General features: G+C 46.2%; 3 protein-coding genes across 3 annotated transcripts in view; 2 read left to right on the forward strand and 1 right to left on the reverse strand.

Annotated features, from left to right (window-relative positions):
* The window catches only part of LOC309336592 (uncharacterized protein), a 47,901-nt gene extending 43,515 nt beyond the window's left edge, over window positions 1–4,386 (forward strand). Inside the window, exon 7 of the mRNA XM_081852595.1 lies at window positions 1,575–4,386. Within this exon, the coding sequence (XP_081708721.1) occupies window positions 1,575–3,115 (1,541 nt within the window). The 3' untranslated portion in view covers window positions 3,116–4,386. The remainder of the gene's footprint in view (window positions 1–1,574) is intronic.
* LOC309337000 (vomeronasal type-2 receptor 26-like) overlaps window positions 1–27,530 on the reverse strand; it is a 202,872-nt gene that overhangs the window by 29,423 nt on the left and 145,919 nt on the right. The gene's annotated exons all lie outside the window — the stretch shown is intronic.
* Window positions 14,541–26,172, forward strand: LOC309336958 (uncharacterized protein). Its single transcript, XM_081853498.1, has 3 exons — window positions 14,541–14,651; window positions 16,522–16,695; window positions 22,097–26,172. The coding sequence occupies exons 2-3, from the start codon at window positions 16,563–16,565 to the stop codon at window positions 23,383–23,385; spliced, it is 1,422 nt and encodes a 473-aa protein (XP_081709624.1). The 5' UTR covers window positions 14,541–14,651; window positions 16,522–16,562; the 3' UTR covers window positions 23,386–26,172.

A 27,530-nucleotide genomic window follows, 5' to 3' on the forward strand; every position in this document is an offset into this window, starting at 1 on the left:
TCTTCTGTTACCAATTAAACTATACAGAGTTGGTATCCTCATGAAAATGAGAGGAGATTCAAAGTGCAGAAAGATATTTAGAAAAAGCTTTAAATTTAGACCAAATTTAGATTGAGGCAACAGCTGATGGGGAGTGTGCAGGTGAAGATGTTCCTGCTTGTTTCAGAGGAGTCAGGGACGTTGCTGGATCCTGACAAGAGAGCTTTTCGTAAGGAAGTCAAGAAGGAGAATTGAGGGATCATGGACCCTCTCGTTAAAATTCCCTGTTAGATCATAACAACAATTTTGAAATTCTATGCCTACCTCTATTTCAGGGGTGGCCAGCTTCCAAGATACTGCGATCTACTCACAGAATTCAAGACTGGGAGTGATCTACCCCTGTTTTGTAGGGGTTCAGTTCAAAGTTGTTGAGCTTTTATTAGCAACTCACCAAAGGAGCGCTGGGGGGGAAACAGCCTCCAGCCTCGGTTTGTAAGCTCTGTCTTCCATTCTCCAACAATGGAGGGAGGATCCGGGAGGGGGTCAGCGATTGACTGCGATTGACCAAAACCTCACAGGGATCTACCAGTAGATCGTGATCGACCTGTTGGACACCCCTGCTCTATTTGATGAACCTCCACTATTTGGAAGGAGACCAACAGCATCTGGGATTCTAACATCCACACCGTGAGCCCTGAATGGAGGGACATCAACTGTTTGTGAATATTCTTTGTCTAGTCATGCCTTTTTAAACAATGACCAGGCTTGTCTGACCACCCAGGCCTTCTTAAATGTGGGCTTGAGAGTTTTTAGGGAAGTTGAAGTAACTTCTGTCAGGTTTGTTGTTTTGGCTTCTGTTTGCATTTGATTGACCAAAGAGATGACTGGCCTTGCATATGGGGTGAATTCCAGGACTTGAGCCAAATCAAATCTATCCCAAATAAAAGTCAAGCAATATGTCAGTTAATATCAGCCAAGAAAGCCAATGTAAACTATTGTAAGGCCTCACATCTAACTTCAGTCCTTCCTTTATCACAAGCATTCATTAAATTTGTTCAATATTGGATGTGAACCACGTCCCCTTTGCTCTGAGTGGGGTTGGGGTCCGGGGCAGCGATGCAGAGTTAGCACGACTTACCCTAACATGGCAGTGCATTGCTGGGGGAGGGGTCAGGTGGTGGGTTTGATGGTTCTGTGTCATCTGAACCCTGATCACAGTATGCAGGCAGCGTGGCCCATTGGTTTCAAGAGAATCAGGCACCCCTCAGGCGTGCTCAAGTGTTAAGGGGTTGAAGATGCCACACATCCAGAATGCCGTTAAGTTAGACTTCAAGGCTGTCCTCTTGAGGCTGAAACGGAGCACTCTCAATTACAGATAGGTAGCCGTGTTGGTCTGCCATAGTCAAAACAAAAAATTCCTTCCAGTAGCACCTTAAAGACCAACTAAGTTAGTTCTAGGTATGAGCTTTCGTGTGCATGCACACTTCTTCAGATACTCTCAAGTCTCTTAGTGAGTTGGGGGCAGGGAACTCTGTTCAATAATCTGGAACTCCATTTCTTCCTGAGGCGATAATTATCTTTTCTCTTCATTGCAGTTGGTGATGAATGGGAAGGGAAGAACAAGGGGGATCACAACAGAATCCACATATCGGAGAAATCAAATAAATATTCAGAGTATGGAGAGAACATCGGCCAGAGCTCCCAGTCCACCTCCCATCAACAAAAGAGCTTCATTCGGAGGGATAGCCTCACTTCACAGGAAAGAATTCATAGAGGAGAGAAATTGTATCTCTGCAGAGAATGTGGAAAGAGCTTCAGTCGAAAGGATCATCTCACTTCCCATCAAAGAATTCATACGGGGGAGAAACCCTATCAGTGCCTGGAATGTGGGAAGAGATTCAGTCACAGGCAGAGTCTCACTTCCCATCAAAGAATTCATACGGGGGAGAAACCCTATCAGTGCTTAGAATGTGGAAAGAGCTTTAATAAACGCATACATCTCACTTGCCATCAAAGAATTCATTCAGGGGAGAAACCCTATCAGTGCTTGGAATGTGGAAAGAGGTTTCGTCAGAATGGGGATCTCACTACCCACAACAGAATTCATACAGAGGAGAAACCCTATCAGTGCTTGGAGTGTGGAAAGAGGTTTCGTCAGAATGGGAATCTCACTACCCACAAAAGAATTCATACAGAGGAGAAACCCTATCAGTGCTTAGAATGTGGAAAGAGCTTTCATAAAAGCGCACAACTCAGTTGCCATCAAAGAATTCATACAGGGGAGAAACCCTATCAGTGCCTGGAGTGTGAAAAGAGCTTCAGTCACAGGCATACTCTCACTTCCCATCAAAGAATTCATACAGGGGAGAAACCCTTTCAGTGCCTGGAATGTGGGAAGAGCTTCAGTCAGAGCAGCAATCTCTCTTCCCATCAAAAACTTCATAAAGGAGAGAAATCCTTTCAGTGCTTGGAATGTGGAAAGAGCTTCAGTCAGAGGCAGGTTCTCACTTCCCATCAAAGAATTCATACAGGGAAGAAACCATATCAGTGCTTCGAATGTGGGAAGAGCTTCCGTGACAGCGATAAGCTCACTTCCCATCAAAGAATTCATACAGGGGAGAAACCCTATCAGTGCCTGGAATGTGGGAAGAGCTTCAGTCGAAAGGACAGTCTCACTTTGCATCAAAGAATCCATACAGGGGAGAAACCCTATCAGTGCTTCGAATGTGGGAAGAGTTTCAGTCAAAGCCCCCATCTCATAATCCATAAAAGAATCCATACACGGGAGAAACCCTATCAGTGCTTGGAATGTGGGAAGAGCTTCAGTCAACGCCCCCATCTCATAATCCATAAAAGAATCCATACAGAGGAGAAACCCTATCAGTGCTTGGATTGTGGAAAGAGCTTCAGTCAAAAGACCACTCTCACTTCCCATCAAAGAACCCATACAGGGGAGAAACCCTATCAGTGCTTCGAATGTGGAAAGAGCTTCAGTCAAAGCTCACATCTCGCTTCCCATCAAAGAATTCATACAGGGGAGAAACCCTATCATTGCTTGGAATGTGGAAAGAGCTTCAGTCAGAGCCAGAGTCTCGCTTCCCATCAAATAATTCACACCAGAGAGAAATCTTCTTAGTGTTTGGAATGTGGGAAGAGCTTCAGTCAGAGTGCCACTCTCATGGCCCACCAAATAATTCATACAGAGTTGAAAGCATATCAGCGCATGGAATGTGGATAAAATTTCACTCGTAAAAAAGTCAATTCAAGAACTCACAGCAGGGTGAATAATAGAATGGTAGATTCGGAATCTAGTCCAACCCCCGCCAATGCAGAAAAAAACCTCATTTCAAGCATCCATGACAGATGGCTATCCAACTTCTTCTTAAATACCTCCAATGAAGGAGAGCCCACCCCCTTCTGAGGGCGTTCCTTTTCACTGCTGGCTCTTACTATCAGAAAGTTCTTCCTGATCTTTAGGAGGAATCTCCTTTTGTGTTGCTTGAATCACCTCTTCAGATTCCTTCAAGACCTTGAGAAGGACTTCTGTAAGTCTGAGAATGTCCAGGGGATTGGACCATGCTCTATATTCAGGGGGGAACCCATGGAGAGGAGTCCGATATAGGGCTTAAGTCATCTGGGCATTGGTCAGATTGTCATAATTACAGACATACTTACTGGTTTGGACGGAAGTGATTCTTATTCCAGGGGAGGTGGTAACTGTGAGATTACAGGTGCTCTTGCCAATATTGTCCAAACGTTCAGTAAAACTTTGACACAGCAGAGCGAATGTTTACCCGCTGAGGTTGATGTATTGGGAGGTTAGGTTTAGGGCCGTGTGGTATTGCTTAACTGGATGTGGGGTCCCTATAAAGGGAACTTCTTCCTCTAGGTGGGAGGGAGACTGGGCAAGTTACCATCAGTTGAATGCAACATTTAAGTCAGATTTTAAAAAATGGATTTGCAGAACAAAACTCACAGTTTGAAAGCTTGCTATATGCTAAGGGAAAACTTCATGAAGATGATGCAGAGGAGTCAATCAAGATTATCAAGGGTCTGAAACCAAGCCTTCTGAGGAGGGCTTAAAGGAACTGGGGGGGCGTATCCATTTCAAGTGAAGGTTGCCGAAATCTACGCTTGCGACATGGGCTGCCATATGTCGAGATTTTCCCGGACATTTCAGCAATTTCCGCCCAGACACTGCTTACAATTCTGGATGTATGGCAACCATGTCTATATACAGTGTTACCTTGGTTCTCAAACAGCTTAATTCCTGAACAACTTTGAACTCGAATGCTGCAAACCTGGAAGTCAGTGTTCCAGTTTGCGAATTTTGCTTCGGAAGCCGAACGTGCTCCTGAGCTTCTGTTTTCACTGTTGCGCTGCTAATTAAAATTCATGTTAAATTGCTGTTTTAGGAGTTGTTTTTAAAAGTCGAATTGATTAATCTGTTTTGCATTACTTTCTTTTTTAAAATTTATTTTATTTTATTTGAGTTTAAGATTTCTTACATACATATATTATGTTCTTACAATTTTTAAATTTTCTCATACAATTTTTAAATTTTAAATTATACCCATTATCATGAAATCATAGGATCATAGAGTTGGAAGAGACCACAAGGGCCATCGAGTCCAACCCCCTGCCAAGCAGGAAACACCATCAGAGCACTCCTGACCTATGGTTGTCAAGCCTCTGCTTAAAGACCTCCAAAGAAGGAGACTCCACCACACTCCTTGGCAGCAAATTCCACTGTCAAACAGCTCTTACTGTCAGGAAGTTCTTCCTAATGTTTAGGTGGAATCTTCTTTCTTGTAGTTTGGATCCATTGTTCCGTGTCCGCTTCTCTGGAGCAGCAGGAAACAACCTTTCTCCCTCCTCTATGTGACATCCTTTTATATATTTGAACATGGCTATCATATCACCCCTTAACCTCCTCTTCTCCAGGCTAAACATGCCCAGCTCCCTTAGCCGTTCCTCATAAGGCATCGTTTCCAGGCCTTTGACCATTTTGGTTGCCCTCCTCTGGACACATTCCAGTTTGTCAGTGTCCTTCTTGAACTGTGGTGCCCTGAACTGGACACAGTACTCCAGGTGAGGTCTGACCAGAGCAGAATACAGTGGCACTATTACTTCCCTTGATCTAGATGCTATACTCCTATTGATGCAGCCCAGAATTGCATTGGCTTTTTTAGCTGCAGCGTCACACCGCATCACACTGAAATCAAAATCTATTGAAAGCTTCCCTTTAAAAATTTCATTAATAACCTTTAGGATTTTTTTCCAGAATTCCTTTACCTCTGGGAATTCCCAGTACATATGGGAAAACCATCCCTTGGCTTGTTTACAGTGCAAACAGCTAGAATTCAATCCTGCTACCATATTAGCAAGCTAGGCTGGAGTTCTGTACATTTTAGAAAGAATTTTAATTTCAGCGCTCTACATTTGCTTACAGTGGTGCCTTCTAAAAGTTTGGTAGTTATTTTTCTCTTTGACATCTGATGGGAGGGCGTTCCACAGGGTGGGTGCCACTACCGAGAAGGCCCTCTGCCTGGTTCACTGTTACTTGGCTTCTCATACCGAGGGAACCGCCAGAAGGCCCTCGGCGCTGGATCTCAGTGTCCGGGCAGAACGATGGAGATGGAGCATAGCCAGGTTCTCAAAGTTTCTTCCAACTCTTTAGCCTGTATTTCTTCCGGAATTCCTCCCAGAATCGTATTAGCTCTTCTCTGGGGGTCCGGCAATTCGGACCCCTGTTTAGATAGTGTAGTTACTTTTTTTTTCATTTTCCTGGGCTAGCTCTTTAGCTTGAATTGCTAATTGCTTCACTCCCTTAATTTTGACTCCTTCAAGCAATACAATATATAAATCCTAGTTAAAATATTTTTTAAAACTTCCACCACATTCACCACACGTCTCTTAGTTATCTTGCTCGCCTTTACATCTGTTCTTCAATCATTTCCCTTCCTTAGGTTCTTTCATAATCTGTCAAATCTTTATGTTCTCTATAATCTTAACAAGCTTAGTCTAAGCACAGCCAAACTTTCGTATTTGAGCCCTGCTTGTATAAATATTCATTTAAGCATTCCCATTGTTTCTGTATTATAGTTTTGGATTTATGCCTTATTAAATCCGTCAATTTTGCTAACTCCAGGTTCTCACATAGTTTACTTAACCAGTCCCCTTTTGTTGGGATATAATTTCCTTTCCAATGACTGGCTACCAACATTTTCGCCTCTGTTGTTGCATACAGAAATATGTTAATTTTGTCTTTGGGGATATGCTTACTCAAGATTCCTAGTAAATATGCTTTTGCCCTCCTGATATATGATACTTTATCAATTTTTTAATCTCTTCAGGGATCATCTCCCAAAATTTCTTGATGTCTGGACATGTCCACCACATATGGTATAGAGTGCCTTTCATTCTATTACATCTCCAGCATTTATTACTATTTGATCTATTTGTTTTTGCCAGTCTGTCTGGTGCCATGTACCATGTGTGGTGCATCTTCATAAGCCTCATAAGGACTGCGTGCTGCTTGCTGCCTGCTGCCCAGGAGGACTCCCCTGAGTGAGTGCTTGAGAGCCCTGCTCTTGCCACTTACCATCTGGCCTGGGGCGGGGCCTGAAGCCTCATAAGGACTGCATGCTGCTTGCTGCCTGCTGCCCAGGAGGACTCCCCTGAGTGAGTGCCTGAGGGCCCTGCTCTTGCCACTTACCACCTGGCCCAGGGCGGGGCCTGACAGGCCTCACTAGGACAGTGTTACTGCAGGAGGGGCAAAGAGTGTTTTTAAAATGTTTTTAAAAAAATTCTTTTGGATTTTTTGTATGTGGGGTGGGGGTGGGATGGATGTTTGGTTGGGTTTGGGGAATTATTTTTTTTATTTTGATGTTTTTGTAGTTTTTACATTTTTTGTTTGTATTGTTTTATTGGTTTTGTTTGTTTGTATAAGTTGTTATTTTGTTCTTAGGGGGAGGGGTCAGGGCTGCCGGGGAGTGGGCCCAGCCCACAAAATGGCTGGGGCATGTTCCACAGGGGGGAATGCACTGGGACAACCGATCTCAGTGATCACGGGTAGGAGGAGGAGTTACGCTAAGACCAGACCATGTCATTACAGAGGAGGCAGGTTTAGTCGTTGTCTGAGGACTATTCCTGCCTCCGGGTCTGGTCCTGACCGGATGGATACTAGAATCAGCAAGGGATACCCACATGACCTGAAGGTGCTGCTGTGCAATGCCAGGTCAATGATTCATAAGACCACTGCCATCCATGACTTGATCATGGATGGAGGACTCGACCTGGCATGTGTAACAGAGACTTGGTTGGATGAAGCAGATGGGCCTGTCCTTGCCGCTGCTTGTCCACCAGGTTTCTCTTATGCACAGCAACCCAGGTCATGTGGGCGGGGAGGGGGGGTTGCAGTGATTTTTAGAAAGTCATTAGTTTGCACCAGGCGTCCTATTGGGAAGACCCAGTTTTCTGAGTGCATGTTCTGGAAGTTGGGCAATAGGGGCAGTACAGGATTCCTTTTGGTGTACCGACCTCCCCGCTGCACCAAGGATTCCCTGCCCGAGCTGCTTCAGGTCGTGGCGGATGTTCTCCTGGAGACACCTAGCTTGGTCGTCCTAGGGGATTTTAACATCCATGCCGACACGACCTTACAAGGGGCGGCTCGGGACTTCGTGGAAAGCATGGCCTCCATGGGGCTGTCCCTGAATAAGTCTGGCCCAACCCATAGCCGCGGACATGCCTTGGACCTGGTGTTTACCTCTATGGATGCTGGTGATCTGACACTAAGTAAAAGTGAAACAAAAGAAGTGCCATGGTCAGATCACTTCCTGGTGCAACTGGACTTCTCTGCGACCCATCCCCTCTGCAGGGAGGTGGGACCAATTCGGATGGTCCGCCCCCGCCACTTAATGGATCCAAATGGTTTCCAGAGAGTGGTAGGGGATGCTTTATCCCATGTTGATGGCCTTTCAGCTGATTCCCTGGTGGCCCGCTGGAATGCGGAGTTAACCAGGGCTATTGACTGTTTGGCTCCGAAGCGCCCTCTCCGATTGCATGGAGCCCGGAGAGCCCCATGGTTTTCCACGGATCTGAGGGCAATGAAACAATCGTTTAGACGGCTAGAGCGCCGGTGGCGGATAACTCATTCCGAATCTGATCGGACACAGGTTAGAGCTCAACGTCGAGCCTACCAAGTGGCGATAGCGCCGGCGAAGAAGAATTTCTTCACCGCCTCTATTGCATCTGCAGAAAACAGCAGCAGGAGACTTTTTCAGGTGGTTCACAATTTAGTGGAACCACCTGTAACATCGGGGCCCAGTACGGGCAACATATTCTCCTGCAATGATTTTGCAAAGTTTTTTGCAGATAAAATCGCTCAGATTCGGGAAGAAGTAGACTTCACCGTGGGAGCAGGGCCAGGGCGGGAGAGTACTAGAGTTCTGTCTAGTCAAGTTGAGTGGGATCAATTCCAATCTGTTACCTCCGAGGATGTGGACAGGCTGCTTGGACGAGTGAAACCAACCACCTGTCTCCTGGATCCTTGCCCATCCTGGCTTATAAAAGCTAGCCGGGAAGGACTGGGCGATGGGCTTCGTGGGGTGGTGAATGCTTCCCTCCGTGAGGGAGCCTTCCCAGACCCACTGAAAGAGGCGGTTATTAAACCGCTTCTTAAAAAACCATCTTTAGATGCGGCCACAATGGCCAACTATCGCCCAGTCTCAAATCTTCCATTCTTGGGCAAGGTGATAGAGTGAGCGGTTGCCGAACAACTCCAGGCACGCCTGGAAGAAGCGGACCATTTGGATCCCTTCCAGTCGGGATTCAGGCCTCATCATGGGACTGAAACTGCCTTGGTCGCACTGGTTGATGATCTCCGGCGGGCTAGGGACAAAGGTGAGAGCTGTTTCCTAGTTCTGCTGGATCTCTCAGCGGCGTTTGATACCATCGACCATAACATCCTTCTGGACCGTCTTGAGGGGCTGGGAGCTGGGGGCACTGTCCTACAGTGGTTCCGCTCCTTCCTCCTGGGCCGTGTTCAGAAAGTGGTGGTGGGGGATGAGTGTTCAGACCCCTGGGCTCTCACTTGTGGGGTGCCTCAGGGTTCTGTCCTCTCCCCCATGCTTTTCAACATTTACATGCAGCCGCTGGGAGAGATCATCAGGAGGTTTGGGCTGGGTGTTCATCAGTATGCAGATGATACCCAGCTCTACCTCTCTTTTAAATCAGAACCAGTGAGGGCAGTGAAGGTCCTGTGTGAGTGTCTGGAGGCGGTTGGAGGTTGGATGGCGGCTAACAGATTGAGGTTGAATCCTGACAAGACAGAAGTACTGTTTCTGGGGGACAGGAGGCGGGCAGGTGTGGAGGATTCCCTGGTCCTGAATGGGGTAACTGTGCCCCTGAAGGACCAGGTGCGCAGCCTGGGAGTCATTTTGGACTCACAGCTGTCCATGGAGGCACAGGTCAAATCTGTGTCCAGGGCAGCTGTTTACCAGCTCCATCTGGTACGTAGGCTGAGACCCTATCTGCCTGCAGACTGTCTCGCCAGAGTGGTGCATGCTCTGGTTATCTCCCGCTTGGACTACTGCAATGCACTCTACGTGGGGCTACCTTTGAAGGTGACTCAGAAACTACAACTAATCCAGAATGCGGCAGCTAGACTGGTGACTGGGAGCGGCCGCCGAGACCATATAACACCGGTCTTGAAAGACCTACATTGGCTCCCAGTATGTTTCCGAGCACAATTCAAAGTGTTGGTGCTGACCTTTAAAGCCCTAAACGGCCTCGGTCCAGTATACCTGAAGGAGCGTCTCCACCCCCATCATTCTGCCCGGACGCTGAGGTCCAGCGCCGAGGGCCTTCTGGCGGTTCCCTCATTGCGAGAAGCAAAGCTACAGGGAACCAGGCAGAAGGCGTTCTCTGTAGTGGCGCCCACCCTGTGGAACGCCCTTCCAGCAGATGTCAAAGTGATAAACAACTACCTGACATTCAGAAGACATCTTAAGGCAGCCCTGTTCAGGGAAGTTTTTAACGTGTGACATTTTAGTGTATTTTTGGTTTTTATGGAAGCCGCCCAGAGTGGCTGGGGAGGCCCAGCGAGATGGGCGGGGTATAAATAATAAATTATTATTATTATTATTATTATTATTATTATTATTATTATTATTATTATTATATAATTCTCTCTTAATGAATACTAAGCTGTAAAATTTATATTTTTCCCCCAAAACTTTTTCCAATCCTCAGAATCAATTGTACATCCTAAATCCCGTTCCCACTTTAGAATATTCTCTCCTTTGACTTCTTGATCTGGGAGGACTTTATCTAATAATCTATATATTTTAGTGAGTGTTTTTTGATTATTTTGTAAAGCCTCTCTTTCTAATTTTGATATTTTATTTCTCAAATCCCCTAGTTTTTATATCTTTCTTGTATGTAGCCTTAAGTTGGAAATATTCTAACCAATTTATTCCCAGTATTTTGAGTTCTTCATATTCTTTTAATTTGATACAGTGGTACTTCGGGTTACATACGCTTCAGGTTACATACGCTTTAGGTTACAGACTCTGCTAACCCAGAAATAGTGCTTCAGGTTAAGAACTTTGCTTCAGGATGAGAACAGAAATCGTGCTCTGGCAGTGCGGCAGCAGCAGGAGGCCCCATTAGCTAAAGTGGTGCTTCAGGTTAAGAACAGTTTCAGGTTAAGTACGGACCTCCGGAATGAATTAAGTACTTAACCTGGGGTACCACTGTATTTTCATTCATTCCTTCTGCTAAATCTCTATAAGTTGGCCAGGCAATATTTTTTTTAATATCGAGGTTGCCTCTATTGGAGAGGTCCACCTTGGAGTTCTTTCTATAATTCTCTCTTTTGTTCTCTCCCATACCTCAAATAGGGCCTTTCTCACAAGGCGGTTCGTAAATCCTTTATGCAATTGTATTTTCCCATAGAATAAATATCCATGCCAACCCTGTATTTTGTCCCAGCCTTCTAGTTCCAAAACTTCATTATCTTTTAGTAACACCCACTCTTTCACCCAACTCCAGCATGCTGCTTCAAAATATCTTCTTAAATCTGGGACTGCAAATCCCCCCGTTTCTTTTGGCCCCATCATTATTTCTGATTTTATTCTGGCTTTCTTCCATTGCCATATAAAATTAGCAAGGTCTCTTTGCCAGCTTTTAAAATATTTTGTCCCAATTATTATTGGGATAGTTTGAAATAAAAATAGGATTATCTTTCTGTGTGAACGTAAACAAAGATCCTTGGAGACTCTGGCAGAAGTTGAACAAACAAGAAAGATTACTGTATTTTACAGAACAAAGTTGAAAAAAGTAAAGGATGTGTCAGGAGATAGATAATGTTCTTTCAGGAAACAGTAAACCTATTAATAAATTGTACTAACTTTAGTGTGTGTTACAGGCTTCTAAACAAAGTAGTAAATGCACAGCTTCTTTTAAACTTCTGTTGCTTCTTTTAAGTTATTCCTCTTCGATGTTACAGGTGTCTAGAGAGGGTAGCCAATGCTGAGCTTATTTCCAGTTATTTCACTTCAGCTCCTTAACTTAGTTGTTGCAGCTTTATATTTCGATTCTTAAACAAGGTGGTACTTTCTGTCAGTTTCCACACTCCTGAGGTACTTCTGGCAGTATAGAAGACCCAGGGGGTCACAACACCCTTCATAACTGGTTTGGGATTCTTCTCTTTCTAGAAGATCTTTCCCTTCCTGACTGAAATGAGACCCAAGTAGACAGTATCCTCACAGCTTCTACTTCTACTACCGAAGCTGATGGAAGGCACTCCGGGCCACTGAGGCCACCTGAGCCTCGAGTGACAGCAAAGGCTCCAGGAATACCCCCAAGCTGTGAACCTGCTCCTTTGGAGGAAACGTGACCCCGTGAAGAGCAGGTGGCCGAGGGAACCACCCACTAACAGTGCCTCGGTCTTATCTGGATTGAGCTTGAGTTTGTTGGCTCTTCAGTCCATTACCGAGGCAAGACACTGGTCCAGCACTTCCACTGCCTCACCTGCAGATGTGAAGGAGAAACAGAGCTGAGTGACATCAGCATACTGCTGACAACGTACTCCAAACCTCCAGATAACCCCACCCAGCAGTTTCATGTAGATGTTTAACAACCTGGGGGATAGGCTTGAGCCCTGAGGACCCCCACATTGAAGGTTCCATGGGGCTGAAAATCACTCCCCATGTACCACCCTCTGGGAACGACCATCCAACTAGGACTGGAACCATCACAAAGTCATGCCAAACTCTCCTAGTTCGGAGTGTCGCTCCCGAAGGATACCATGGTCGATGGTATCAAAATCCGCTGACAGGTCGAGAAGAATGAACAGGGACATGTTTCCCTTATCTCTCTCTCGACAGAGGTCATCATCATACAGGGCGATCGAAGCAGTTTCTGGGCCTAAAACCCAATTGAAATGGATCCAGAAAACTCGTTTTGTCCAAAAGCACCTTGATCTGACCTGGCTTACTTCTCAGCAGATGTGCCGACTTGAATGAAATAATAGGAGGGGCCAGGCAATCACTGTCCAGCAGAACTGATCATATGATGCCGTGCACACACACTATTTGAATGGCAGGGCCCATTAAATTTGGGGGTGCCAGGACCCCACAAATATTTTATTGGCAAAGCCGATCAGCCCCTAGGAGTTGGCTCTTGTGCGTCAGAACCGCAAAGGGCTGGGCTGCAGATTCTTCCACCTGGATCTCTGCAACTACTCAGAAGAGTTGAGTGCTGACCATTCCTGGCTCCCTGGAGCAGTCCTTGTTTCTGCTAATAAAGAGTTAGCTTCACATGCTCTCTGTGGTTTTTGTTGGCTGGCTCTAGGATTACATGAATCCAAACTCCCTGGAGGAAGGGGGTGCGGTGGGACTAGGACCCCCACTCCTCGCTTTACTTCATCCCTGGAGGAAGGGGGTGCGGTGGGACTAGGACCCCCACTCCTCGCTTTACTTCAATCAGATACCTGAGCAGGAGGAAGACGCCAAGGCAGCTCTGGAGCCCCTCCAGGAAATTTTCTGCCAGCGTCCCCAACCGTCCCCTGGCAATGCTTGGCTGGGCTTCCCTCCCACACCCTCTTCCTGCCAGTCTAATGGATGAGATGATGCCACACACCCCTCAGCATTTTAATGTCAATCAACTTTTTGGGGGGTGGAGGGCAACGTGACCATGGCCCTAGGAGTTGGCTCCTGTGCCCCTTTCCACCCCCTCCCTGGGGAGTCAAACCTGAGGGCCCTCTTTGGCGATGGGGACCCTCATCTGAAGAACAAGGGAGGTTGGGGTTCGAATCCCCACGACGGGGTGAGCTCCCGTTGGCCTGTCCCAGCTTCTGCCAACCTAGCAGGTCAAAAACATTACCAGTGCAAGTAGTTGTGGCATTTCTGTGCACTCTGGTTTTCATCAATGTACCCCATTGCGCCAGAAGCTGTTTAGTCCTGCGGGCCACGTGACCCGGAAAAGCTGTCTGGGGACAAACGCCAGCCCCCTCGGCCTGACAGCGGAGATGAGCGCCCCAACCCCACAGTCGCCTTTGACTGGACGTAAACGTCCAGGGGTCCTTTACCTTTTGAATGTTCCAGTGTTATTGTGCGTGGGGGGAGGGGCTTCATCCTGCCAGGCAAGCCCTGCAGGTGTTGGGTTCCCACTTTGCAGCTGGATTGCATAGATCCGGGGCCCAGTAAGGACCCTTTTGGGGGGCCCCTCCCTTCTCCATCACTGCATCTTCATCTCTCTGTCCTCTCTGCCCATCCGCCCCCCTTGCTCGCTCCTCCGGGAGTCTATTTCTGCGAGTCAGGCGGGGGGGCCATGTCCTCTATGAGGGGGGGGCAGTTCTTCCCTGTTCAGTTCTTCCTGTGCTGGACCCCCAGGGTCCAGCAGCCCACAAGGCCCCTTTTCTGCAAGGTGGTTCTTTGGCCACTTCTTCCCTGCCTCTGGTTTGCAGAAAGATGCGAAATCTGCACATGCCCAGAGTATGGAGGATTTTCAAAACTGTGGTTATGTTTGGTGTGGGGAAGAAAGGGGGGGGGAGCTGTCTGCGGACAAAGGTCCAGGGGTCCTTCACCTTCGCCTTCCCTTTGGTGGGCATCGCACTTCAGTTTCCGCAAAGGGGCCCCGGGGGTGCAGGGCAGGGGAGCATCTCTTGGCCCCCCAGGGAAAGAGAAACGTGTGTGGGTGGGTGTGGGTGTGGGTGTGGAGGGGGGGAGACTTCCAGGATGTCCCCTGCCGGTGGGTCCCAGGGAAGGCGCTTCCAGGAAAGGCGCTTTCAAAGGAGGGATCCAGGTGCACAGGGCAGAATGGTAACGGGGAACCCCCACCTCCCTGGTCAGTCTGCATAAGAAGGGGGGGGGGCTTGACTCTGCAGAGTCCTTGGCCGAGATGGAGGAGGGAGGGCAGCCCTAGAGCGCAGAAGCAGGCAGGGAGAGGCAGGGAGGGAGGGAGGGGGGTCTGGGCGCCCTCGGCTTGCCAAGGGTTAAAAGGAGCAGAGCTGGATTCCTAGAGAGGACAGGAAGGGGAGGGCGGGGGGGGCAAGGTCCTCCCCAGCAGAAGCCCCTCCCTGCCCAGTCCCTTCCTGCCAGCAAAGAGGAGGCTGCTCTGTTCTCTCTGCTTTGCAAAAACTTCCTCGGTGCCCCTCCTGGAATCTGGTGAGTCTCTTCTCTCTTCCCCCTTGGGGGGCAGCGGGGAGAAGGGGGTCCCAGGGCTGCAAGGGAGGAGGGAAGGGGCCCCCCGTCCAGCTCATGCATGGGGGGGGGGAGACCCCCAAGTCAGGGGCTGAGTGTCCCGCAGGTCTGCGACTCTCTTCTTCCTTTGGATCAAGATGCTGCCTTCCTTGTTGGGGAGGAGTCTTTGGGGCAACAAAAAGAGGGCATGCAAATAAGCCCCCTTCAGATTGAGGGGAAGGGTCGCATTTCAAGGACTCCGAGGAAGGAGAAGCCCTGTGGAGTGGGGAGATACAGCCCCCCCCAAATGTGGAGACTGGAGGGGAGCCCCTCTCCCACCGTCTACCCAAATACAATTCCCAGAGTTCCCTGGCAAGAAGGGGGGGTTGGTGACCACCCCGGGAATTGCAGTCTTTGGGCAGCAGGGCTGAAGCTGTCTCCTTGCAACTCTCAGGGTCCTGAACCAATTCTGGCTCCCAGGATTCTTGGGAGGAGTCCCTAGGGCCGGGTGAGATCTGGTTTCCAACCTTGTTAAACATCTGCCCCGTCCCAGCAGAGCAAGTGCACAGACTGGCATGTGCCACTCTTGGGAGCAGGAGCTGCATCCAGCCTTGCTCAGCTCAATATTTTTAGGAAGACCATGCCCCTCCTGCCCTGGCAAGGCACTGGGGTGAAGCTGCCGCCGCCATCAGCATCCTGTATAAATAATAATAATAACAATAGTATTTACCTGCCACCTAGTTGACTGGGTTTTCCCAGACACTCTGGGCGGCTTCCAGCACATACAATATACAGGGCTGCCTTCAGGTGTCTTCTTAAGGTTACAGAGTTACTCATCTCCTTGACATCTGATGGGAGCGTGTTCCACAGGGAGGGGGCCACTACCAAGAAGGCCCTCAGCCTGCTTCCCTGTAACTTCTCTTCTTGCAGTGAGGGAACCGCCAGAAGGCCCTTGGTGCTGGACCTCAGGGTCCAGGCTGAACGATGGGGGTGGAGATGCTCCTTCGGGTATCCTGGGCCGAGGCCGTTGAGGGTTTTAAAGCACCAACCTTTGAAAGTAGTTCCTTTAGCAGCGGTCTCACATGGTTCCAGCAGCCACTCCCAGTCACCAGTCTAGCCTCCGCATTCTGCAGAACACTAAGTGAATGACACAGAAGTTGCTGCAGACTAAAGTTAGAAAAGCTTTAATTGCTACAAATGGTATAAGGAAACATGATATGGAATTAAGGGAAAAGATGGTGTTGACCTGGAATGGTTAGAAAATTTCTGGTCTCTCCCCGAGTGCCACGGGCCCTGCTTCAAAGAGAGCTTCTCTAAAGAAAGCACAACCAAAAAACACTCCATTTTGCGTGAATAAGGAAAATGAGGAGGTGGCTAAAAAACAGCAGGAGCCAGATCCTATTCCCAACCTTCTAGGGTCTCTCAGCAGCTCTAATGATGAGCAGAAAGAGGTTTGGGGCCCAGCCAGCTCAACTGCTAAGGCATCTCTTGCATTGAGACGTGGGGGCACCTACATGTAATAGCTATTCGGCTGTATTCTGCCCATGCTCTGGGGTTGCAGTTTTCAGGCTTGGGGACAGGATGGTGCCTGGTTTTTGCACCAAGTTCTATCCATAAGCCCCACTGAGATCAATGGGGTCCACTCTCAGGTCACTAGTGTGCAGACCATGCCAGCCTTACGAAGTGGGGTGAGGTGCAAACAGATTTAAGTTGGAATCACTGTAGATGTTGCAAATGGGGTTTCTGTTAGGAAGGGGCTGCCCCATTTGTGCTTCTCCAGGAGCAGGGGAATATCTAGGGCAGGAGAATCCCTGCAGGGCCTCTGAGGCTCCCTTTGTTTCTTCCTCTCTCCCAGGACCCTGCAGCTTGTGGTGGCTTCTCGACTCCTCAGGAAGGATGAAAGAGACTGAATCTGTAAACCTAGCGAGGATGGAAGGGGGAAGATGGACAGTTGACCTGGTCAGGTTGTCTCCTGCATCCCTCCTCACAGCCTCTGAGCGTTCCCTCCCAGGGACCTCCAAGATATCTGGTGAGTCCCAGGGGAGGGGAGAAGGGGACATGGATGGATGGGGCTGGAGAGGTACTGGGGCTTGCTCATTTTGGGGGTGCGATGAGGCAGGCAGGCGGATGGAGTTTGAGAAGGTGGGCACCTTTTTGGGCTCCTCCACCTGCCTTCCAGCGCCTTTGACATCTGCAGGCAATTTGAGCCAGGAATACGTCACAGTTCCCTGGCCACCAATGTCAGAGAACTCACTGATCCATTGTGCAGCACTAGAAGCCATGATTCTTTAAATTACCTGATCCTAATTTCAGGACTGACTGCTGATAGGGCCTCTGTGTTTTGCCTTTTTCTTTTCTTTTAGGAATAACTTTTCATTTTCTTTTAAAAACAAGGATCATATAAGACTAATATATGATACAAATATGTAGACTGAGTCTTCTCAGTCTTCTCAGTCTTCTCATATGATTCTCAAAACTAGTAGAAGTAATTTGCAGGAATGTCTATAACATATGGTTCATCATTAGTGGTCAGTGTATCAGTTCTGAGTTCATGAATTGGTTTAAATTGGAGGAGGAGAGATAGGAGAAAACAGAGCAACAGAACAAGTCACTGATCCATCGCGCAGCACTCGAAGCTGATCCTAAATTCTTAAACTACCTGATCCTAATTTCAGGATTGACTGCAGATGGGGCCTTCGTGAGTTGCCCCATTATCTTTGCTTTTTGGAACAACTTTTTATTGCTTTTAAAAACAAGGATTATAGGACCAATAAATGATACAAATGTATAGACTCATTCTTCTCATGTCATTTGTATATCTCAAAACTTGCAGAACAAATTTGCAGGAATAACATGTCGTTCCTCGCTGGTGATCAGTATATGAGTTCTGAGTTCATGAATTGGTATAAATTGAAACAAAAAAGGGAAAACAACGGAGAACAGAGAACATTCAACTTCGCATATCCGAATTCCTAGTCAAAAGTAATAGTCATTTTCCATCTTACGTTACCAATTAAACTATCCTTATTTTTCGCTATATCGGACGCACTTTTTCCCCTCCAGAAATGAAGAGGAAATGTTTGTGCGTCCTATGGAGTGAATGCAGGCTTTCGCTGAAGCCTAGAGGGCGATAGGGGTCGGTGCGCAGTGGGGGTTGGCGCTGCACACCCTGGGCTTCAGGCTGCTGTCCGCGAGCCTTTGGAGCCCGGCGGGAACTCCCGCCGCGCTCAAAAGGCTTGTGGATAGCTGCCTGTTCTGGGGGACAGCTAAAAACGAAGCCCAGAGAGCTAGCGGGATCCATCCCGCTTGCTGTCTTGGCTTCTGCCAAAGCCGCCCGCAGCCTCTCCCCGCTGGTGAGTTTGCGTGCGACTAAAGAGGAAGCCAAGACAGCCAGCGGGATGGATCCTGCTCACTGTCTTGGTTTCTTTGCTATTTGGGGCTGGGGTGCCCCAAACTAGGTGTGCCCTATGGTCCGGTGCACCCTATGGAGCGAAAAATACGATATACAGAGTTGGTCTCCTCATGAAAATGAGAGGAGATTCAAAGTGAAGTAAGAGATTTAGAAAAAAGTTTAAATTTAGACCAAATTTAGATTGAGGCAACAGCTGGTGGGGAGTGTGCAGGTGAAGATGTTCCTGCTTGTTTCAGAGGAGGCACGGACGTTGCTGGATCCTGACAAGAGAGCTTTGCGTAAGGAAGTCAAGGAGGAGAATTATGGGATCATGGAACCTCTCATTAACATCAATTTTGAAATTCCATACATACCTCTATTTTGGTGTGGCCAACTTCCAAGAGACTGCGATCTACTCGCAGAATTAAATACTGGGAGTGATCTACCCCTGTTTTTGAGGGGTTCAGGTCAAAGTTGTTGAGCTTTTATTAGCAACTCACCAAAGGAGCGCTGGGGGGAAAACAGCCTCCAGCCTCGGTTTGTAAGCTCTGTCTTCCATTCTCCAACAATGGAAGGAGGATCCAGGAGGGGGCCAGCGATTGACTGCGATTGACCAAAACCTTGCAGGGATCTACCAGTAGATAATGATCGACCTGTTGGACACCCCTGCTCTATTTGATGAACCTCCACTATTTGGAAGGAGATCAACACTATCTGGGATTCTAACATCCACACCGTGAGCCCTGAATGGAGGGACATCAACTGTTTGTGAATATTCTTTGTCTAGTCATGCCTTTTGAAACAATGACCAGGCTTGGCTGAACCACCCAGGCCTTCTTAAATGTGGGCTTGAGAGTTTTTAGGGAAGTTGAAGTAACTTCTGTCAGGTTTGTTGTTTTGGCTTCTGCTTGCATTTGATTGACCAAAGAGATGACTGGCCTTGCATATGGGGTGGATTCCAGGATTGAGCCAAATCAAATCTATCCCAGATAAAAGCCAAGCAATATGTCAGTTAATACCAGCCAACAAAGGCAGTGAAAACTATTGTAAGGCCTCACAGCTCCAAGTTAGGCAAGCGTGGATTGCATGGTATCTTTCTAGGTTATCAGAAAGGTTCTTACAGAATAATGATGACTGACTCTAAGACAATTAAGCTCACAAGAAGTGTTGAGTACAATGCCAAGTGGGGGGAGAATGTGGGAATTTTCCAATGTTATCCTGATGACAGTGATGAGACTGAGGATAGTCAAAAGCAGCCGCAACAACCCACACCCACTGATGAAGGTCCTGATTCTGAGTCTGAAACTGAATCGGGTGATTCAGAGGATTTCAAGAGTGCGAAAGCCTCTATGCGACCCTCTGAAAGCTCTGATCAAGAATTGGAGGAACCATTGTTCACAATAGGTCACTTTTCTCCTAAAAAGGAAGAGGAGAGTGTTGAAGACCTACGGCTAATTCGCAGGTCACAAAGAGCCACAAAAGGCAGACCTCCAAAGAGATTTGCTGATGAATTTGAATTTGCTAAGACAGCAGTAGCAGCTGTTAAAAGCTCCAAGAAGGTATTTGAACCTTCAAGTTTCCAAGAAATCCAGGATTTGGATTCAAAGGATGCTGAGCCATGGTTAAATACCATGAAGGCTGAGCTTGATTCCTTAGAGAGGAACAAAACATGGGAGCTTGTTCCAGTAGTTCCAGGAATGAAACTGCTTGGAAGCAAATGGGTCTTCAAAGTGAAGACTGATCAAAATGGCAAGATAGTCAGGCACAAAGCCAGATTGGTAGCCAGAGGTTTTTCACAGGTACCAGGTGAAGACTATCACGAGACCTACTCACCCACAGTGAGGTATGAGAGCATTAGGCTTATGCTCAAGCTGGCTGCAGAGGAGAATCTACACGTTAGTCACCATGATGTGAATACAGCATTTTTGTACGGATCTCTAGGTGAATCTCTTTATATGCTTCCACCTGATGGCGTACAGGTAAAACAGGGATTTGTTTGTGCTCTGAATAAATCCCTTTATGGTGTCAAACAAAGTGCACGGTGTTGGCACACAAAACTCACTGAAGTATTATTTTCTCTAGGTTTTCAGCAAGGGAAAGCTGATCCATGTGTATTTGTCAAAGAGGAGGGGCAAAAGAAGCTGTATTGCTTGTTTTATGTTGATGATATTTTATTCTTTTGGAAAGATGTCACAATGTACAATAACGCCCTAGCTCAACTGAAAGAGCACTTTGACATGAAAGATCTTGGTGAGGTAAACAACTACCTATCTCTGGAAATAGAGAGAGATCAAGATGGTAACATTCTAGTACACCAGTCACGGAAAATTGCTGATGTGTTAAGCAAACTAAACCTGATGGATGCTAACCCTGTAGACACACCGATGACAACAGGTTATCAGGTAGATGACACTGAAGAAGCATTTTCTGACACTACACTGTACAGAAGTGTGCTAGGCAAGCTAAATTTCGTTGCCAGATGTTCAAGACCTGACATTGCTGTTAGCTGTAATTTGCTAAGCAGACAAGTCAACAATCCTACTGTTAAGGATTGGAAAGCTCTGAAACGCATAGCACGCTATTTGAAAGGCACTATGCATTATAGACTGAGATTTAACAATCAGAAGTCTGGTGGTCTTGAGATATTTGCAGATGCAAGTTTTGGAAGTGACACTACAGACAGGAAAAGTACGTCTGGAGTTTGCTACATGTACAATCAGGGTCTATTCGATTGGTCATGCAAGAAGCAAACAACAGTTAGCTTAAGTACTTGTGAAACTGAACTGAATGCACTGTCTTATTCACTTAAGGATTGTGAATGGTTGTTACAATTGTGCAAAGACATGAAAATTCCTGTCAAATGTCCAATCCAGGTTTACCAGGACAACAAAGCATGTTTGGCTTTGCTGAATTCTGAAGGTTGTAAGCAAAGCACGAAGCACTTGCAATTGAAGTTGCAACATGATAGGGAACGTATTCAGAAGGGACTCGTAACGGTGTCCTATATGCCAGGTAGTGAAATTCCTGCTGATGTATTGTCCAAGATTGCGTCAAGGGATCAACACTGTACCTATGTGCAGAAGTTGGGTTTGTACTGATATTGTACGAACACGCTGCCCAGTGATGTTCACAGAAAGGGGGAGGATGTTGCTTGTCACAAGACAATGTTTACATTCCACAGTCAGAGTTGCTGTTGGGTTTTCCCACGGGAAAGGGAGACTGGATGTGACGTACACTGGTTTCCTGTTTTTCACTGTTTTCTCTCGGTGTTCTTTGTTTCCTAGAGGAGTTGCTTCTCTGCTCTCGCAGAGGCAAGATGCACGTTTGTATTCTCTCAGCATAGAAGTGTAAATAAAAAATTAAGTATGTGGCACATACTGCTCATCCTTCCGCTGTGTGTGTGGACGATGCTCTGCTTCGGCTCCAGATAAGATGGGCCAGTACTAGCTTCAGCTTCAGATGGGCCGAAGCTGGTCAAAATCTCTCACACTAACATCCACACCGTGAGCCCTGAATGGAGGGACATCAACTGTTTGTGAATATTCTTTGTCTAGTCATGCCTTTTGAAACAATGACCAGGCTTGTCTGAACCACCCAGGCCTTCTTAAATGTGGGCTTGAGAGTTTTTAGGGAAGTTGAAGTAACTTCTGTCAGGTTTGTTGTTTTGGCTTCTGTTTGCATTTGATTGACCAAAGAGATGACTGGCCTTGCATATGGGGTGGATTCCAGGATTGAGCCAAATCAAATCTATTCCAGATAAAAGCCAAGCAATATGTCAGTTAATACCAGAAAACAAAGGCAGTGAAAACTATTGTAAGGCCTCACATTTAACTTCAGTCCTTCCTTTATCACAAGCATTCATTAACTTTGTTCAATGATGGATGTGAACCACGTCCCCTTCGCTCTGAGTGGGGTTAGGGTCCGGGGCAGCAATGCAGAGTTAGCATGACTTACCCTAACATGGCAGTGCATTGCTGGGGGAGGGGTCAGGTGGTGGGTTTCTTCCTGAGGCGATAATTATCTTTTCTCTTCATTGCAGTTGGTGATGAATGGGAAGGGAAGAACAAGGGGGAACACAACAGAATCAACATATCAGAGAAATCAAATAAATATTCAGAATATGGAGAGAACATCGGCCAGAGCTCCCAGTCCACCTCCCATCAACGAAAGAGCTTCATTTGGAGGGATAGCCTCACTTCACATGAAAGAATTCATAGAGGAGAGAAATTGTATCACTGCAGAGAATGTGGAAAGAGCTTCAATCGGAAGTATAATCTCACTTCCCATCAAAGAATTCATACGGGGGAGAAACCCTATCAGTGCCTGGAATGTGAAAAGAGCTTCAGTCAAAAGGACAGTCTCACTTTGCATCAAAGAATACATACAGGGGAGAAATCCTATCAGTGCTTAGAATGTGGGAAGCGCTTCAGTCACAGATCATATCTCACTTCCCATCAAAGAATTCATACAGGGGAGAAACCATATCAGTGCTTGGAATGTGGGAAGAGTTTCAGTCAGAGGAGCAGTCTCGCTTCCCATCAAAAACTTCATAAAGGAGAGAAACCCTTTCAGTGCTTGGAATGTGGAAAGAGCTTCAGTCGAAAGGACACTCTCACTTTTCATCAAAGAATTCATACAGGGGAGAAATCCTATCAGTGCTTTGAATGTGGGAAGAGCTTCAGCCACAGTCGGAGTCTCTATTCCCATCACAAAGTTCATACAGGAGAGAAACCACATCAGTGCTTGGAATGTGGAAAGAGCTTCAGTGAAAGCAGCAGTCTCACTTTGCATCAAAGAATCCATACAGGGGAGAAACCCTATCAGTGCTTTGAATGTGGGAAGAGTTTCAGTCAAAGCCCCTATCTCATAATCCATAAAAGAATCCATACAGAGGAGAAACCATATCAGTGCTTGGATTGTGGAAAGAGCTTCAGTCACAGACAAAATCTCACTTCCCATCAAAGAATTCATACAGGGGAGAAACCCTTTCAGTGCTTGGAATGTGGAAAGAGCTTCAGTCACAGACAAAATCTCACTTCCCATCAAAGAATCCATACGGGGCAGAAACCCTTTCAGTGCTTGGAATGTGGAAAGAGCTTCAGTCACAGACAAAATCTCACTTCCCATCAAAGAATCCATACAGGGGAAAAACCCTATCAGTGCTTGGAATGTGGAAAGAGCTTCAGTCACAGCCACAGTCTCACTTCCCATCAAAGAATCCATACAGGGGAGAAACCCTATCAGTGTTTGGAATGTGGCAAGAGCTTCAGTCAGAGCCACAGTCTCGCTTCCCATCAAATAATTCATACAAGTGAGAAAACCTCTTAGTGTTTGGAATGTGGAAAGAGCTTCAGTCAGAGTGCCATGGCCCACCAAATAATTCATACAGAGTTGAAAGCATATCAGTGCATGGAATGTGGATAAAATTTCACTTGTAAATAAGTCAATTCAAGAACTCACAGCAGGGTAAATAATAGAATGGAAGATTCAGAATCTAGTCCAACCCCCGCCAATGCAGAAAAAAACTCATTTCAAGCATCCATGACAGATGGCCATCCAACTTCTTCTTAAATACCTCCAATGAAGGAGAGTCCACCCCCCCCCCTTCTGAGGGAGTTCCTATTCACTGTTGTCTCTTACTATCAGAAAGTTCTTCCTGATCTTTCGGAGAAATCTCCTTTTGTGTTGCTTGAATCACCTCTTTAGATTCCTTCAAGACCTTGAGAAGGAATGTCCAGGGGATTGGACCATGCTCTATATTCAGGGGGGAACCCATGGAGAGGAGTCCGATATAGGGCTTAAGTCATCTGGGCATTGGTCAGATTGTCATAATTACAGACATACTTACTGGTTTGGGCGGAAGTGATTCTTATTCCAGGGAAGTGGTGACTGTGAGATTACAGGTGCTCTCGCCAATATTGTCCAAACGTCCAGTAAAACTTTGACACAGCAGACCGAATGTTTACCTGCTGAGGTTGATGTATTGGGAGGTTAGGTTTAGGGCTGTGTGGTATTGCTTAATTGTATGTGGGGTCCCTAGAAAGGGAACTTCTTCCTCTAGGTGGGAGGGAGACTGGTCAAGTTACCATCAGTTGAATGCAACATTTAAGTTTGAGTTAAAAAAATGGATTTGCAGAACAAAACTCACAGTTTGAAAGCTTGTATATATGCTAAGGGAAAACCTCATGAAGATGATGCAGAGAAGTCAATCAAGATTATCACGGGTCTGAAACCAAGCCTTCTGAGGGGGGCGGGGGGGGGGCGTATCCATTTCAAGTGAAGTTTGCCGAAATCTACGCTTGCGACATGGGCTGCCATATGTCGAGATTTTCCCGGAAATTTCAGCAATTTCTGCCCAGATGCTGTTTACAATTCTGGATGTATGGCAACCATGTCTATATACAGTGGTACCTCGGTTCTCAAACAGCTTAGTTCCTGAACAACTTTGAACTCGAATGCTGCAAACCTGGAAGTCAGTGTTCCAGTTTGTGAACTTTGCTTCGGAAGCCGAACGTGCTCCTGAGCTTCTGTTTTCACTGTTGCGCTGCTAATTTGTGCCCCCCTACATTGGAATCAAAGCCTTCTTCCTTCTGTTTTCACTGTTCCGCTGCTAATTTGCGCCCCACCCCTATTGTAATAAAAGCCTTCCATTTCCAATTGCAGTGTTCTGGGGTGATATTTGGAGCTTATATCTGGTGCTTTTTTTTTTTTTTTTTTTTTTTTTTTGCTAAAAGAAAGTGCGTTTTTATTTGGCTTTTTCATTTTTGTGACTGTGGCTTGTTCTCTGTTTTTGATTGATTGTGTGACTGCGGCGATGTATAAAAGCCCCTCCCCCATCCAAACAATGTCTATCAATCAGTGCAGGTAAGAAAAAATAACAATTTGAATTTGAATCTAAAGTACTGCCTTCTTTCTTTTATAGTACAGTACATTGATTATTGCTTTCATTTTATGGATCAATGCTCTCGTTAGATAGTAAAATTCATGTTAAATTGCTGTTTTAGAAGTTGTTTTTAAAAGTCGAATTGATTAATCTGTTTTGCATTACTTTCCGTTTTTTAAAATTTATTTTATTTTATTTGAGTTTAGGATTTCTTACATACATATATTATGTTCTTACAATTTTTAAATTTTCTCATACAATTTTTAAATTTTAAATTATACCCATTGTCATGAAATCATAGAATCATAGAATCATAGGATCATAGAGTTGGAAGAGACCACAAGGGCCATCGAGTCCAACCCCCTGCCAAGCAGGAAACACCATCAGAGCACTCCTGACATATGGTTGTCAAGCCTCTGCTTAAAGACCTCCAAAGAAGGAGACTCCACCACACTCCTTGGCAGTAAATTCCACTGTCAAACAGCTCTTACTGTCAGGAAGTTCTTCCTAATGTTTAGGTGGAATCTTCTTTCTGGTAGTTTGGATCCATTGCTCCGTGTCCGCTTCTCTGGAGCAGCAGAAAACAACCTTTCTCCCTCCTCTATGTGACATCCTTTTATATATTTGAACATGGCTTTCATATCACCCCTTAACCTCCTCTTCTCCAGGCTAAACATGCCCAGCTCCCTTAGCCGTTCCTCATAAGGCATCGTTTCCAGGCCTTTGACCATTTTGGTTGCCCTCCTCTGGACACGTTCCAGTTTGTCAGTGTCCTTCTTGAACTGTGGTGCCCAGAACTGGACACAGTACTCCAGGTGGGGTCTGACCAGAGCAGAATACAGTGGCACTATTACTTCCCTTGATCTAGATGCTATACTCCTATTGATGCAGCCCAGAATTGCATTGGCTTTTTTAGCTGCCGCGTCACACTGAAATCAAAATCTATTGAAAGCTTCCCTTAAAAAATTCATTAATAACCTTTAGGATTTTTTTTCCAGAATTCATTTACCTCTGGGAATTCCCAGTACATATGGGAAAACCATCCCTTGGCTTGTTTACAGTGCCAACAGCTAGAATTCATTCATGCTACCATATTAGCAAGCTGGGCTGGAGTTCTGTACCATTTTAGAAAGAATTTGAATTTCCGCGCTCTAAATTTGCTTACTTTAATCTCATCTGTTCCTTTCATTATCCTTTCAACCGTTGCTTTGCTAACTTGTTCTTCCTTACTCCACATCTTTTGAATAAGTTGGGTTGTCTGTTCATTTGTTTGTATAGTTCCTCTACTGGCTCTTCTAAACTCCTATTTCCTGAGGGAACCGCCAGAAGGCCCATGGCGCTGGACCTCAGTGTCCGGGCAGAACGATGGAGGTGGAGCATAGCCAGGTTCTCAAAGTTTCTTCCAACTCTTTAGCCTGTATTTCTTCCGGAATTCCTCCCAGAATCGTATTAGCTCTTCTCTGGGGGTCTGGCAATTCGGACCCCTGTTTAGATAGTGTAGTTACTTTTTTTTTTTTTTCATTTTCCTGGGCTAGCTCTTTAGCTTGAATTGCTAATTGCTTCACTGCCTTAATTTTGACTCCTTCAAGCATTACAATATATAAATCCTAGTTAAAATATTTTTTAAAACTTCCACCACATTCACCACACGACTCTTAGTTATCTTGCTCGCCTTTACATCTGTTCTTCAATCATTTCCCTTCCTTAGATTCTTTCATAATCCGTCAAATCTTTATGTTCTCTATATTCTTAACAAGCTTAGTCTAAGCACAGCCAAACTTTGGTATTTGAGCCCTGCTTGTATAAATATTCATTTAAGCATTCCCATTGTTTCTGTATTATAGTTTTGGATTTATGCCTTATTAAATCTGTCAATTTTGCTAACTCCAGGTACTCACATAGTTTACTTAACCAGTCCCCTTTTGTTGGGATATAATTTTGCGGATATTGGGTCCAGCAAGCTTCCCAGTTCAGCTCCGTATCCCTGGAAGCTCTGAGCTGGCCTAGCAGAGTAAATGCAGCGGTCCTGAGTCCATGTGAGAAAGGGATAAATCAAGTCCAAAAAACAGATCGGTTCTTATCTCTAGAAGCGTTTATTTACAAGCCATAAATCAGTCCATCGGAAACCTCCGCCATTCCAAAGGCATTCCTCCGTGCTTCCAAAAGCACACAGACACAGCCTGTCAGTTGAGCTGCGTCTCTCTCCGTCTCTCAGTGAGAACTGAAAGTAACTCTCACAGACAAAGCCTGTGACGTAGGGCCCTGCTTCCGGCCCCTCCCAGATGCAGGGCACCACGGAGTTTTAACCCTGTTTGTTCCAAACTCCACACCCCCTCTTGTCCTGCATCTGGGGACAATAGCCAACAATGCTTTCCCCATGCACAAACCCTCACAGAACTCCTCGTGCTTCTGGAAGGTTAATGGTTTTGTGAAACCATCAGCGAGGTTCTTGGTTGAGGGACAGTATTTCAGAGCAACTAGCCCCTCACGAACGCTCTGACACACATTTTGAAAACGTATGTCCAAATGTTTGGTCCTCGCCTTGAACTGCCCTGTCTCAGCCAGTTTTAGGCACGGTTGATTGTCTTCA

This window comes from Podarcis erhardii (assembly GCF_964252035.2).
Source record: "Podarcis erhardii genome assembly, chromosome: 2".
NCBI lineage: Eukaryota > Metazoa > Chordata > Lepidosauria > Squamata > Lacertidae > Podarcis > Podarcis erhardii.

Excerpts from the sequence above, each read along its gene's own strand:
- LOC309336958 (XM_081853498.1), top strand. The coding sequence starts at position 16,563 with ATGAAAGAGACTGAATCTGTAAACCTAGCGAGGATGGAAGGGGGAAGA. Across the intron at positions 16,696-22,096 it reads AGGGACCTCCAAGATATCTG|TTGGTGATGAATGGGAAGGG; the intron begins GTGAGTCCCAGG and ends TCTTCATTGCAG.